This window comes from Natator depressus, chromosome 1 (genome assembly GCF_965152275.1).
Source record: "Natator depressus isolate rNatDep1 chromosome 1, rNatDep2.hap1, whole genome shotgun sequence".
Taxonomy (NCBI): Eukaryota; Metazoa; Chordata; order Testudines; family Cheloniidae; genus Natator; species Natator depressus.
In genome coordinates this window covers 221,989,432-222,004,950 of record NC_134234.1, presented here as the reverse complement: position 1 = coordinate 222,004,950, position 15,519 = coordinate 221,989,432, and the positions used below count along the sequence as shown (strand labels likewise).

Genomic DNA, 15,519 nt, shown 5'->3' with positions numbered 1-15,519 from the left:
ACAGGAACGTCCTCTTAGCTGGCTGGCCGGCTGGCGGCGGGAACCCGGAAGGCATCGCGCCGCAGACTCCAGACATTGAGTCACGCGCAGGGGAGGCTGCAGGAGCCGCAGCTGCAGCAGGCGGGGCGCCTTCTTTTGCGTGTTGGGGCTGAGCTGCTGTGTATGCGCTGCATCCCCTTCTCCCGAGTCAGCGGGAGGCCCGTGGCCCCGGCAGTTTGGGGCCCGCGGGTGGGGGGGGGGACAGGTTGGCTTTCAGTGCAGTGGCAGGTGCTTGGTTTCCAGGGCAGGTCGCTGCCCTTGCTTCCCCCGGGGGAGAGGAGGGGGTGGGGTGTTTGCAGCGGCGAAGAGGTCCGAGGGAGAATCCTCCAGCACAGCAGCAGCCGCCATGGGAGCTGAGCAAAGTGCAGAAGCTGAGAACCGGCCAAATGATCTGAGCAGTTCAGGTCGGTCTCTCTGTGTCCCCCCAACCCATCTCTCTCACCCCTTTGCTCCAGTCATAACCCACCAGTCACAGGGGTATGCGGGAGGGGACAGCAGCAGCATAAACCCTTGTGTGCAGTCTGGATTTCTGGGGCGATTTGGGTAGTGCTGGTTTGAGGAGTGGCAGGGATTTTTGTGTACTCTTGTTAATACGTAGCTGGATGATTATATGTCTTACTGAGCCATATGTGTTTGCATGGTGTTTTACAGGAGACTAAAATGACACAGTCCCTGCTTATACATCTATGAGGAATGCAACAAATTGACAGCAAGAGGGGTAGTGAGGGGGACAAGACACAACTTCTATAGCAAGGGAAAACAGCATTTGATGGTGGAGCCTTAGGGGTGTGTTGTGCCCCCGCTCCCCCCCGCAGAAAGCAGCTTGTATATGTTGCTATAGTTATTCCTTTTATTCTTGTTGTAGGTGGGCAATTGTGAAGCGGCATCTGTGTATGGAGGGATCAGGATGATGAGGGGGTGGGTAATTTGTATACAAGAGGTGGGAGACTGTTTGATCCCAAGGGGTGGCAAGGCAGAAGAATACTAAAATATCTAAGAGTAAGAGATGGGAACAGAAGCAGAGATGTTGTTCAGAGCCTTGAAGGTGAGGATCAGCATTACATTCATGCAAAAGATGAAACGAGTGAAGGGACAGTGAAGAGGAGATTTGTGGCAAAGGGAGAGAAAGATCTGTCTAATTTCATCCCTGCATGTTAATGATCATATTGTGTATACTGGCAGATGTGTCTCAGGAGAGTGGGGGAATACCGCAGGCAACATGGCTACAGAGTGTCTTGTTTGCACACTTCAGCTCTCTCCGGCTATGCTGCATGCTAATCAGATGGCCATGGGAGGATGGAGCAGCTTTTAGCCCCAGCCAAGGTTCCTGGAGAAAGGTGTTGAAAGAGACTTCAGCAGAGTTTGTTTTATCTAATTTTCATCACAATGAGTAACAACATTAGTTTAAAACAAATAGCTGAAACACCATATACAACCAATTAACTGCAGAAAGTGACTGTAGCAGGAAATATTTTGAGGATTTTAAAAAACCCTAAACGTAATGGGATAGTGTCACCTTCAAAATCATGTGTTGTCAAAAATATCTTTACCTGTGTTACTAAAACCCTTTAGAGTATTAAAAATGAAAGAACTATAAAAATGCTGTATTTGCCTGTGTGTGTGTGTGTGTGTTTTATATGTACTTTTTTACATTTTTCTAGATAGTGAACATTTACGAAGTCAGTTCACTTTTGTTCATGCCACTAAGTCCGTAACTGTCTTGTGGGGGTGGTTTTTGTTTTGTTTTTTTTTTTAAATGGAAACATTTCGGTTGTTCTTTGGCTTGTTTTTAATAACATTAAAATTTTAGGCCAAATTTAAGTTTATAATGACACTCTAGAGTTTTAAGAAGTGCAGCATTTCTGGGTCTAAGTGAAGGTTTGAAATGGCCAACAGCAGTTACTTTCTGATAGCTCCATCTACTTTTAAATAACAAATATTCTTTATTCTGCATTCCATTGACTTTTAAAAAAACCCTGGAATAATGCTATCAAGCAGAGCCTCTTATAACCAGGGAAAGTAGAAGAGCACTGTGAAGTCCATTTAACTTACCTGGGAGGCATCTAGGTACTCCAGTGGTGGCTGCTATAGAAAACCTTTAATATAGACAGACTGCACACACCACAGTCATATTTTTTGACAAAGGATGAAGCAGATCAGTAGTGACAGAGTTAGCACTGTACGGCCTTATTCATTTAAATGTTTGATTTACTTATTTTTTCCCTACAGCATCTCCTTCTCCAGCCAAGCAACGAGCTAAAATGGATGATATTGTGGTGGTGGCTCCAGGAACACAGTCCTCGCGGAACGTAAGCAATGATCCTGATGTGATAAAATTGCAAGAGATTCCAACTTTCCAGCCCCTTTTGACAGGTAAGAGAGAATTTTCCGTTCTCTTCCCCCTGCCCCCCCCGGGCACTTTTTCCCCTTAGGAGACTCAATGGGAGACACAACCCCATCTCTTTCAGAGTCCAGGTTCCTGATGATCTAATCACTTCCCTTCTTTCCCCAATCTATGTTTTATGCCTTGCACCCATAAGCCCTAAACTGCTGTTGCTATCCTGAGGAGTGGTGAGCTGGGGCAATGGCGTAATGGGAATGCTGGAAGTTCTGCCTCTCCCAGAGGCCAGGGGCACGCTTCTGTGATTACAAGAGATCTAGAGACCTGGTTTAGTTGTTAGGTTGCCCAGCCTGGTCCGAGTACGTTAAGACTGTTTTGGACTTTTTGTTATTGGAGGCTATTGGAAAATGGGTAGAGAGAAAGAAGTACCCTTTGGCGCCTATGGAACATAATAGTGTCCCCTAGTATCAGTTCAAATCCTTTATTCCCACCACATCGTCTTCCTTCCCTTCACCCCATCCTTATTCTTTTGCTTGTTCTGTTCCCCTTTCTGAGCTGACCCTTCCATTGTCCCTGCTGCTCAGTTGCTTTTCTGGTACTTTGTATGAAAGTGATACTTCACATTTCTGAGTGTGTTGCTGATAGGAGCACCATGTCTGTCTGTTACCTTGGTGTTGCCTGCATGCTGTATAGCAGGGGTGGCCAAACCGTGGCTTAGGATGAGCCATATGCAGCTCTTTTATAGTTAAAGTGCGACTTGCGGAGTCCTCTCTGACCCCCCCGCCCCGACTCCTTCAATCTCCGGACTTGCGGGGAGGGAGTGGGAGGCACAATTTAAAGATTTGCCCCCCCCCCCAACAGCTTGAGTCATGCCCCCTCCCCCTTACTCTCAGTGGCCTCTCCCTCCAGCTCTCAGCTGTTTGCCATGCCTCTCCTGCTGCTGCAGCAGCTCCCAGCTTGCCGGCTCCAGCAGCTGCCGTTCAGGGAGGGAGGCCATGTGGCACCATGTAACCAAGGGGGCCAGCAAATCCTGGCAAAAATGTGAGGGGGGGAGCTTGTCCCCACATGGTGCCTCTGGCTTCTGCCCAGTGGGGTGGGGGGTCTTGGGGTTCTAGCCCCGTGGGGCGTGCCTGCCAGGGCTCGGGGCTTCAGTAGGAGTGGGACTGAAGCTCTGAGCCCCGGCAGGTGCCTCCAGCTGGGCTGAAGCCCCAGGCCCTGGTAGGTGCACCCTGGCTCTTGAACTTCTGAAGATTGTCGTATGCGGCTTGGAGGGTCAGTAAGTGGCCACCCCTGCTATAGAGATTGAGTGTGTTGTAGACTAGGCTCTGAGTTTTGCGGTGCTGGAGTACTTCTGTTCTGGGGAAGCTCCTTAGAGCTCTGTATGGTTATGCTTTGAGGTGAGGCAAGTGGATGAATGCAGCAGAAGTGGCCTTGGAAGGATCCTTTCCAGCAAAAGGGAGGTAAGGTGGGCAAGCAGGGGAAGCAAATGGGTGGAGGTGAGGGAAAGGGATAAGTGAGGACACTTCATTTGGATTGGTATTCCCAAGGGAGAAAAGAGACTACTGTGCTCCAAATAATCCATGTTTGTGACTTGCTTCAAAGCCTATCAGCACTGCTTCATAACTAGCTATAATGTTGCTGAATGGTGTGGGAGAATGTCATCAAAGGGCTGAAGTGTTACCAGTTTGGTGCACTTGACCTTTGCCAGTCCAAGAATCCAGAGACCAGGAAATGGAACCTGAATCCCACATAAGACCGTGCAGAGAACTGAACACAAGGTCACTGGTGACCAGCCCCTTCTTCCCCTTAATAAATTAAATAAATAAATTAATTATACAGTTTGCTAGGAAGTCTTTAACCATTTCATTGGCTCGACCATGTAGGTCATGCTGACATCTGCTGGCTCTTGGGCAGAGCTGCAAACTAGACTATATTGCATGGAATAAATAATTATATCCTGTCTTTCCAGCCCAAGTGTTGTATTTGTGAAACAAAATGTGTGTGATTCTTGCACTGAAATCACTGAAAGCAGCATGACTTAGGATACGGCACTGGACTGGGACTTGGGAGACCTGGATTCTATTCATGGTTCTGCGACTAGCCTGCAGGGTGACCTTGGAAAGTCACTTCCCATGGGTAAAATGGGGATAATGATCCTGACCTCCTCTGCAATGCGCTTTGAGAACTAATGATGAAAAGTGCTGTATAGGAGCTAAGTATTACTACAATTTGGCATGCATCTGGGAAAATCTTGCGCTGTGTGTGTGTGTGTAGTTTACATGGAGGGAAGAACAGATTTGAAACCTAGCTCAAATCAGTGAAGAAAAGGAAACTGGGAATTAATTGTTTTATTAAAATCCACTTTTATTAAATCTTAGACAAATTTAAGAAATGCTTAATGTAGTCAGCCGGTATCTCCTTTGCCATTTGCCTTTGGGTTTGCTGACCTTGGTGCATTGTAGAAGTTATAATTGTACTTGGATGACTAGTCCTTGAACAATTTGTCCTGTATAATTGACATCCATCAATAGGTTCTCTGTGCCAGCAAATCTTTACTTCTTCCTTTTTTTCCCCCCACCCCCTTAAAAAAAACAAAACAAAATAACCCACGTATCTGTTGCAAGGAAAACCATCTGGCCTCTCTTGAATGTTGAACATGATGCTGTTTTCTGGAGAATGCTGTTAACTATTCAGTCTTCCAACATAAAATGAGGTGTGTTTCTATGAAATGTCTAGGGAGATTAATGTCCCCTCCTCCCCTCCCCCATTTTCTTTAATTGCTAGGAAAATTTGCATGGAAAACCAGGATTCCACTTGTCAGCCGTGCTTCTGCTGCTTAATCCTCACCTGAAATCGTAACGTTTTATCCTTGTGACTCCCATTAAGCTGTTGAGGAGAAGACTTGGATTTTGCACATTGTCAGTTATTATTTCAAGGGGGGAATGAGCAGCAAGCTCTAGTGGACTCTTAAGAGGCAGAGATCCTTTTTGCATGCAAATACCCCTAGTAATAAACATAGGGAATTAAAATACAGAAAATGTGATCTATTGCACAGTTAGCAGAGTGGTCTCTATGTAGCATGCTTGTCAGTTTTTGTCCTGAGGTGTCGGTAGCTCTCTAAATTCTGTTGTGGAATCACTTTGCCATTCTCAAATATATTTTTGAGTTGTGACTTTTTTTAACACACCCAATTTACCCTCCACTCCCATTTTAAATCAGTTTCTGTTGCACCAGTTGATTAAATGTATGTACTAATGCTTTAAACTGGCAGTACCAAACTTCTTGTCTTCAGTAGGCATCCTCTGTGAGGAGAGCTGGAAATGGCTTCCTCAGGTACAAGACAAACCCCCTCTGAGGCAGTTATAGGAATTGCAGGAGAACATCACAAGGTGCTTGTTCCTGGGACCGAACATACACTTCAGTGCTGCCAGCCGAGGGGGGAGGAAGTGGGACATGAACTTGCATCTCTGAAATGGCAATGCAGCATGTTGAAACTAGACTGCCTTGCTGACCCAGTATGTGGTGCACTCTGTCTTCTGTTGGTGTGAATGTAGTGCTGGTGAAAGATGATTCTCTCTTTGTATTTTGCTAGCACCGAAGACCCCTAGTCACAGACCAGGACCCTGCTGTGCTAGGTGCTGTACAAACACAGAACAAAAAGACAATCCCTGTCCCCAAGAGCGAAGTTCTGTTCGACAGCCCAGGAAACTGAAGTCTCTAGAAGTTGTGAACACAGAATTTGTCCCTTAGCCATTGCCTGACCTGATCTTGCATGTGATTCTCACCTAAATGCTCACTGGTCTCCGTGCTTAGTATGTACTATCAATATGTAGCAAGTGGGATTTTAAATAGGATGAAATACAAGGCACCTCAAAGTGGCTGACATTTTCAGAGTTAACTAACAGACCCTTATGATTTCTCTTTTACAGTTTTTCCATAAATGCCACTAAATAAAAGTATAAAGGTCATTCCCTAAATTTTATGCCACTTTCAAAAGCAGATTCTTCAAACCCTTAACTCACATGTCTGGTCCCAATCAAGTTAATGGAACTGATTAGTGTGAGGTTTTTGGAATTAGTTATGGGATATGCACCCCAAATTAGTGTTTCACAAAAGAGGCTGAAAGTCATTGTCATTTAACAACGGCTTCTCAGTGGCTAGTGGGCAGGTATTCACATTAAAAATTACACTAACTGGCATCCTTGTTGGATGGGTTATCAAGTCAGCATGGGGACCACACTAGCCACTAGGCCCCAGCGATGGGTGGTCCCTCTGGGTAAGGGGATTGAGGCAGGGCACTGTGCGGAAACTTGCACTGCCCATATTGTACCTGTACCTGTGCTATGGATAAACAGAAGGCTTCATTTCCATTGTGTATTAACCCTGCATCTTTCACCAACACACAAAATTCACTTTGAAGTTATAGATATTCATCCATCTTCATTAGCATATTAAGTCTTTTTAGTGTCAAGAGCTCTGCAGGCACTGCTGGGGATTTTGATTCAATGATTGCAGCTGAAAAACCAATGTGGAAAAGGGAAGCATTGCTCCAGAAATAGAATGCTCACCCTATTGGTCAAGATTGTATTCTATATTTCACACACTAGCATGTGTGTATATGATTTACTTCTTCAGTGTGTGTTTCAACAACTTAAGATATATACTAAATAAAAGGCTGGTGGGAAGTAACTAATGTTACCTAGAACCTATGATGTCATTTCAAAACTACTTGAAGGAAACTCCAAGAAATTTCCTTTGAGTGCTTGGCTGACAAAATACAAGTAATCTTCAGCACCTTTAATCTCGTAGGTATTCTAATTGGCTATGCAACTTTATTTTCATTGGGGAGTTAAGCCAATTCAAGATGACTGTTTTCCCCTCTGCATTCCCCACTGCAAAGATCTCATTCCTGAATCAGGTAGAAGGAGGATGCTTGAGATGGCCCTTTTTAGGAGCTAAGCTGCTGCCCCTGTTTCACGCTCATGCATTGCCGGCCTGGAGAGCTAAAGACCTAAACCCATATACCCTATGTGGCAGAGATATTAGTGCTCTTCACCCTTCTTGATTCCTCCTACACTGAGCAAAAATAGAAGGGATGTGGGTTGTCTTTTTTTGTTTTAAGTGTGTCACATGAAGCGGTTAAAATGAGTCTTTCAACTGGAGAAAGTATAGCAGCATGGGCCCATGATGAGGGGCGCCATTTCAGATTTTGGTTGGAGGCGGCAACTTTAAATGTGATTCCAGGGGCTACTTAGGCAACTGAAAGCTCTAGGTTTTTTTTGCAGAAAACATAGACGTTAGCTGACTGTGTATATACAAGAATTGCTAATACTCTAACATGTTCTGACATCTTGTATCATGTCGCTTAAGGGACCCTGGTTAGGTTTAAAATGTTAAAGTATATTCTTACTCTTGACTACAACAATTGAAACAATTGTAGAAAGAAATTTAGATTTTTTTCTATCATTTAGGCTACTTACTTTATGTTGTTCACCAAGCTTGGAATAGATTATTTAATTTTTGGAAACCTCCTACGAGGGCAAGGCCATGTGAGTTTATAGTGTACCTGCCTGGGTCTCTAGGGGTGTTACCTCACTACAAATAGCCTAGAAACTGACACTTTTAAGTTACTTTCACAGTGTTGCCAACCCCAAATGTTCAAAAATCATGAGTCAGGTTCACCAAAAATCATGAGATTATGTACAAGTAATAGATTTGGTGTTCTTTTTATTTGCCTGCTGCTTTTTGAGCCTTTAGGGTACACTGGGGTCACATTTTGACGTCTGCTCCAAAGCCACGAGGGCTAGAAACTAACTTTTTTTTTTCTTTAAGAATGACGGCTAAAATCATCACATAGCCACTTGACTCCGAGAGCTGGGGCTTTAAGAAAAACAATAATTACCATGAGAGTCATGACCAAATTATGAGTTAGCAATACTGCTTTAATTTCTATTTAAAGACTAGTTACTTTCCAGAAGGCTCTTAAGAGAAACACTACGGTGATTGAGTTGCAGTTCTTACGAGACTTTAAAACCAAACACCAAGAAAATTCCACATTTAAAGTTGAGAAAAAACTGAGACTTCTAAGGTATATCAGGGCCACTGCAGGCAGGAAAGGGAAATAAACAGGCACGGGAACTCTGGGCAGCTCTTCCTCTTGGAAAAAAAGTTGGAGGGTCAAAGCTTCCAGTCCTTAATCGGGTAAAAACTTGTATTGTCATCAGCGCTTCCACTCCTGGATATTAACATGCTCAATAACTATACACTTCATACTTAAATATCTTGAGCCATCTTATCCAGGGCTTGGATAAGAGTTGGAACTTCTCTATACCACTGGTATCCCTTCCCTTGGTTTTGGCCCCTTCTTTTCAGAATGTAACCTCGGCTCACAGGGCTTGGCTGGACTTCTTCTGAGTCCCCTGCATTCTGTCAGTGCTGTGTTTCATTTTAGAAAACAGTTCTCAACAGAATGTGTACATTTCCCTTTCTTCTGTTCCAGTATTTGAGTTTACTGCATTGGAGTTTCACAGAACTACAATCCGACAGAATTAGGAAAATAGTCCATACCAGGAGTGTTACTTTATTGAGTTTTCTATGGCAAAGCTGTACTGTTAAACCAATCCATAACACACACAATGCTGAGTCCTTCCTAGCACAAGAAGAGAATTAACTAGTCTGAGCTTTATTTTCTCTTCCTAATTGCAGAGAAGATTCTTTACATCTAATATCTTCACTGAGGCCCAAAACACCGATACACATCAATGAAAATGTCACCCATTAAGAAAACTACTTAAACCCAAGTAGTGTGTGACACAGAACCATCTCTGGGTCTATTAACATGTCTTGTACCCATCTGCTTAGGGACCATAATGCATTGTAAGTGCTTAAATAATGGTCAAGATTTTCAAAGGTGATTGTTTTTTAGGTGCCTTAATACCCAAAATAAGGTACACATTTTAATGGTGAGGGTAATTAACCAGTGGAACAGCTCACCAAGGGTTGTTGTGGATTTCCCCATCATTGGATATTTTTAAATCAAGAGTGGATATTTGTATCTGTTGCGTGTTATGCAGGAGGTCAGAGTAGATCAGGGGTTGGCAAATTTTCAGAGAAGAGGAGCCATTTTTTTTGTTTTTGTCTTTGACCAAAATATTTTGAGAGCCGCATCACACGCAAAGCTATTTGTAGAGTTAAAATTTATAAACTAATAATAATTGAATGTATTAAAGTTATTACTACTCACCAATACTTTTAATGTGACTTCTGCTGGGGGACATCTTTAGAGGGTTGCTCAATGTTCGGTGAATATGCTGTGATTTTCATTTTTCAAGCAGGACTCAAGACTAACATCTTGCAGTTGGCTCCTCGGTTTGTTTTTCATTAAATTCATGTCGGAAAACACTTGTTCACAGAAGTATGTTGAACCAAAGATTGAGAGAAGCCCAAATGGTGTATTTCTTCAGCTGACTGTACGTAGCCGGTAGACAGTTCCAAATGTCGAATATAATCTGGTCTTGCTGTTTAAGGTCGTCCATTTCAAACCACTTGTGTTGTAGCCCTAGGGTGGATTTCTGCCTTTCCAGATTTTCAAGTTCAGTGACAAGATCTTTCAATTTTGAATTCCATAAATCCTTGTTTTGCAAGTCCGTTAATTCAAGTTCAAATTGCGCTCGATTTCCCACAAATGCTGAAAAATTAAATGCAGAAGTTTCAGCTTCAAGTGGTTTCAACAGAAATGACAAAGTGGCCTTTTCCCTTCTGAACTTGTGAAATTGGTCAGCAAATGCAGCTAGCATTTTGATGTTTCTGCAAGGAACCTAACATCAGTGTCACAGTTGTTTGTTTGTATTGCTTCAGTGTTGGGAAATGCACTAACATGCCCGTCTCAGTATCCCTTACAAACAAAGACTGCTTTCGTTCAAATGAAAGAACTTCTTCCAAAAGCGAAATTGCAATATTTCCTTTTCCCCATAGCTTCCGATTCAACATGTTTAAATGAGAAGTTAAATCCACCATGAAATTGAATTTCTGCAGCCAGTAAGGATCTGTTAGTGCCACCTATGTAAGGCCCTTTTCTCAGAGGAACACCCTAATTTCCTCAAGACGTGACGCAAACCTCACCAGGACTGCACCTCTGGAAAGCCATCTTACCTTGTGATACATGACAAGATCAGAATATTGGCTGTTAACTTCTCGAAGAAGCTCGCAGAACTGCTGATGATTGAGAGCCAGGGCCGTCCTTAGGATTTATGGGGCCTTATGCAGTATTATTAAACTCGTGCCCCTATGTCTGACTTGCTCATAGCAACACAAACGTGAGCTTACAGTATTGGAAAACTTGCAGTCTGCACTTTCTTTAAAACAGTTTAATTGTACCGCCTTCACCCCAACCCCTGCACTTCCCTCCCACCTGCGCCCCCAAACCCAGCCCTGTGCTGCCAGTGTGCCCTGCTACACTGCCCCCTGCCCAGTCCCCACCACCCCCTTATGCCCAGCACCCTCATGCCCAGTGGCCCCTCATCCATAAATCTCCACCGCAGATCCCTATGCCCAGCGATCTCCCACCTATAGACCCCTGCCCACTGCTTAGCGCCCCCTCCCCCATTCAGCACCAAAAAATTAAATTCTGTGCACAATATTTTAAAATTCTGCAAATTTTGTCAATAAATAAATGTGGAGGCTCCAGCATGGCAGTAGCAAGCAGAGGCCATTGGCTGCATGCAGGTGGGAGATCACTCCTCCCCTCCTCGGATAGGGACCTGGCAGTGAGATACCGCTGTGTGCATGTCAAAAGGCCAAAGGGAAGCCTTTTACATGATGGCTGGGGTGTCAGCCCTGACCCAAAATCCATTTGAATGACAAAAAAGAAATAGCTGATACCCATGGCTGAGTCCAGCCCTCATACAGGCCCTTGCCTGCCACTGCTCTGAGCCATCAACTCCCAAATTGCCTTTCATTCTCCCTAAAACAGAGCATTTCCCTCTAATCCTGAAAAGTACAGAGGTGCTTCTGATGTGCAGTTTAATAAGAAAAGGAATTATAGTTAGGCACCAGTCTCTTTTTTTTTTTTTTCTGCCCTGATTTACACACCTGGTTGCCACACATGCCTCAGTGGGATTGTACTGGGTATAACTCAGCATGCAGTTTCAACAGTGCTTCAACAGTGGGACTGGAGCCGTAACTGTATGGGGAGATGTCAGCAAATGAGTAAAGTGCCTGAAACCACTATGGCTTATTGCAGTGTTTCTCAAACTTGGGATGCCACTTGTTCAGGGAAAGTGCCTGGCGGGCCGGGCTGGTTTGTTTACCTGCTGCGTCTGCAGGTTCAGCCGATTGCAGCTCCCACTGGCCATGGTTCACTGCTGCAGGCCAATGGGGGCTGCGGGAGCGGCGTGGGCCGAGGGACGTACCGGCCGCCGCTTCCTGCAGCCCTCATGGGCCGAGGGACGTACCGGCCGCCGCTTCCTGCAGCCCCCACTGGCCTGCAGCGGCGAACCGCGGCCAGTGGGAGCCGTGATCGGCTGAACCTGCGGACGTGGCAGGTAAACAAACCGGCCCAGCCCTCCAGGGGCTTTCCCTGAACAAGTGGCGTCCCAAGTTTGGGAAACACTGGCTTATTGCTAAAAGCAGCCAAGTCAGCAGACTTAGCTTAACCAAGGCAGGAGGGAATACATCTTGCAGTCCCCACCAGCAGACGGAAGATTTGGCCACCGGAAGCCTGCCGCTGTGTCACTCGAGAGCCACACTCAGCTTTGGTAATTATCAAGGGTTGGGGTGTTTTACTAACCTTTTGCGGACATGTGTAAGTGCTTGAGACTAAGTAAAGTTTAGCTTTAAGTGAAAGCACTCTTGTGTTGTCCTGTTTGTGCCAGCCATTTATCGGTCGGACGGCCATGTCTCCCCTGATTTATTTCCTGACACCACCTCACACAGAGTAAAAGTTACCAAGAGCTGTGGGTTGAAAGAACCCTGAGTAACATAATCAGCCAAGTCTCATTTGAACAGTGGCTCTTGTTTTGGATTATTTAGGCTGTTTTTAAAGGTCTTTCCCACGGGTGAGGAAGAAGGAGCTGCATTCTTGAAGGGACCTTTAAAATCCCACTCAACTCTGCACTGTTTAGAACTCTCCCTCGTTCAAAATGCTACCAGCTTGAGAGACAGCCCTGGAGATACTTGGATCCACAAGAAAAAAAATCATGTCCCTTTTCCCTAAATAAAAGTTTTCAGCTACTCCAGCCTTGTCAAGTGCGAGTCCATCTTCTTCCCCAGCTAAGAGGTCACTCCCTGCCTTGTATTCTGCAGCCCTAATTGCTTCTTTTCTGCTCCAGGTACACCCCCCTCCTCCTTTTGTTTTAGTGTATGTCTACACTGGAAACTTCAAAGCGCTGCTGTGGGAACGCTCCCGCGGCAGCGCTTTGACGTGCGAGTGTGGTGGCTTGTGAGCACTGAGAGAGAGCTCTCCCAGTGCTCCTGGTAATCCACCTCCACGAGGGGATTAGCTCTCAGCGCTCGGAGCCTGTCTACACTGGCGCTTTAAAGCGCTCTGACTTGCTGCGCTCAGGGGGGTGATTTTTCACACCCCTGAGCCAGCAAGTTATAGCGCTATAAAATGTAAGTGTAGACATACCCTTAGTGTCCGTTTCCTCCTGTTGATACTGGAATATTGTGAATGGACAGGAAAAGCAAACACCAGTTTCTTTTGTTTTCCTTTACCTTTCCGTCCTCTCCACCCTGGTTGTGTGTGTCTCTTCCCTCCTCCCAGCCTGCTGCTGCTGATCCCTGCTGGGGAAGAGAGGAGAGAAAAAGGTGACCGTCCAAAGGGGATCCTCCGCGTCAGAGAAGAGGGAGGCGAAATGAAAAGGAGACTAGGAGAGATTGCAGGGAGTTGCCAGTGGGGCAGTGCATGTGGGCAGAAGAAGGGAGAGGTGCAGATACAGTGTGGGGCTGCTTGGAACAGTTGCTCCCCCCCGGGGTCACCAGCCTGCTCCCCAGGAGGCCCTACTGCTTGCCAAACGAAGAACCTCCCCCACATTTTCCCTTCCCAGCCCAGCTCCCAACAGCAATCCCCAGCCTGGTTTCTCCTCTTCCTTCCCCCTGCTCCCCAATGTCCCATGCCCGGCTCTACCCCCCGAGCTCTGCTCCCCCATCTCTTTCCAGCCTCCAGGTATTCCGCCCCCTTCCCCCCCCCCGCCTCTGTTCCCAGCCTTGCCTGGCCCCTCCCTGCTCACTCACATGCAAACTTTCACTCCTGGCCCCATGAGGCCCCGCCCCAGCTGGAGCCCTCAGCTGGCTGGCTGAGAAGGGAAATGCCGGAGGGGAGGGGCCTGTGGCCCAGAACTGGAGAGGGGATGGAGAGGAGAGGAGTCCGTGCCACAGCCAGCGAGGGTGGTGCCCCAATTTTTTGGGTGACCTACGCAGCTGCGTATGCCTAAGGACGGCCCTGTTGAGCGCACTTGCCATTATTTTGTTAACAATCTGCACGACCATTTCCATACTTTTGAGATTTCCTCTGGAAAGTTTTGTGCACCCAGCACCCTCTGGTGGATTATGTCATGAAATGAAATTACATCATGCTCCATACTTTTTTTAAGTAAAGAAACGAAACCTTTGTGTGCCCCCTTCATGCTCGGTGCTCCATCTGTAGCAATAGAAATTATTCTGCTGATGTCAATATCTTTTTGTATCAAATATTCAGCGACAACAGATGCAATATCTTTGCCCTGAGTTTGTCCTTTGAGTGGCAATAATGCGATCAGCTGTTCTTGAGGACCTTGATCATTAACGTATCTGCCGAGTAAGGCAACCTAAGCGATGTCATCCACATTACATGTCTCATCGCAGGCAATAGAAAAACCTGGTGCTCATCTAATATCTCTAATCTGCTGGCTGGTTACGTCTGTGGCCATCTTAATAGTTCTGTCCTTTACAGTCTTTGCAGATAATGGCATTTCTCTAATTTTCTTAACTATTACGTCTTTGTTTTTAAAATCGCTGAAGAGGTGCTCAGATCATAGAATCATAGAATATCAGAGTTGGAAGGGACCTCAGGAGGTCATCTAGTCCAACCCCCTGCTCAAAGCAGGACCAATCCCCAGTTTTTGCCCCAGACCCCTAAATGGCCCCCTCAAAGATTGAACTCACAACCCTGGGTTTAGCAGGCCAAAGCTCAAACCACTGAGCTATCCCTCACCCCCATGTTTTAATGAAACATTCTTTCACATATTCTCCATCTGTGAATGGCTTCCCTCATTTGACGTTTTCTTGAGCTGCCATGAAACTAGCAGTAGCAGTTCCACTTGGCGCCTTCATCCATTTAGCAAATATACATCTTGTTTGCTCTGCTTTGCATCGGAGCTCCTCGACTGCTTTTTTCCTCACATCACCAGCTGGACAGGTTTCAGCAAAACATCCAATGTTTCTTTTCAAAATGTCTCTCTAGGTTTGATTGCTTATTGTTGGATAGTTTTTCATTGCAAATGAGGCACAATGGGACTCCAGCTGAACTTGCTATAAAAGCGTAAGACTCAGTCCAATCATTTTGAAATTCTTGATGGTCATCTTCTAGCTTTCTCTTTTTGCTTGTCATTTTTTTGATTGAAGGTATTTATCTGATCTATTTTATTTCTGACTTTAGACTTTTTCAAACTGTTGGATGTTGGAACATACTAATAAAGACAGCACATCTGCTTCCTTTTCACAAGAAATTCCAAGAGTTTTATTGGTAGGCAACAGTTGCCTTGGTAATGAGCTGTTTGAATTTGAATATTAACAGGAGGGGACTCTGTGCTGGGGCAGAGGATTGGGGTGCAGGGGGGGGTACAAGGTTTGGGAGGGAGTTTGGGTGCAGGAGGGGGGTTCTGACCTGGGGCAGGGGGTTGGTGTGTAGGAGGGGGTGTAAAGTGCAGGCTCTGGCCATGAGGCGCTTACCATAGGCGGCTCCCAGCTGGCAGCGCAGCAGGGCCAATGGGAGCTGCAGCGGGTGGTGCTTGTGGGCGTGGGGGGTGCACGGAGACCTGCTGCTCCCCTCCCACCAAGGGGCGTGCAGAGACATGCCAGCAGCCAGCTGCTTCTGGGAGTGGCGTGGGGACAGGGCAGGCAGGCAGCCTGCCTAAGCCCTGCTGTGCTGCCAGCCGGGAGCC

The 15,519-nt window shown here is 45.9% G+C and overlaps 1 protein-coding gene and 1 long non-coding RNA gene across 2 annotated transcripts in view; one reads left to right on the top strand and one right to left on the bottom strand.

The window, feature by feature from the left end:
- Positions 1 to 243: 243 nt before the first annotated feature.
- Positions 244 to 15,519, top strand: part of BORCS5 (BLOC-1 related complex subunit 5) — a 126,406-nt gene continuing 111,130 nt past the window's right edge. Inside the window, exons 1-2 of the mRNA XM_074936293.1 lie at positions 244 to 443; positions 2,269 to 2,412. Of these exons, the coding sequence (XP_074792394.1) occupies positions 386 to 443; positions 2,269 to 2,412 (202 nt within the window). The 5' untranslated portion in view covers positions 244 to 385. The remainder of the gene's footprint in view (positions 444 to 2,268; positions 2,413 to 15,519) is intronic.
- On the bottom strand, positions 9,931 to 13,623 carry LOC141985127 (uncharacterized). The gene is made up of 3 exons (XR_012638874.1): positions 13,613 to 13,623; positions 13,094 to 13,159; positions 9,931 to 10,067 (listed from the first exon to the last, which is right to left on the bottom strand). It is a non-coding gene; the product is annotated as an uncharacterized LOC141985127 (long non-coding RNA).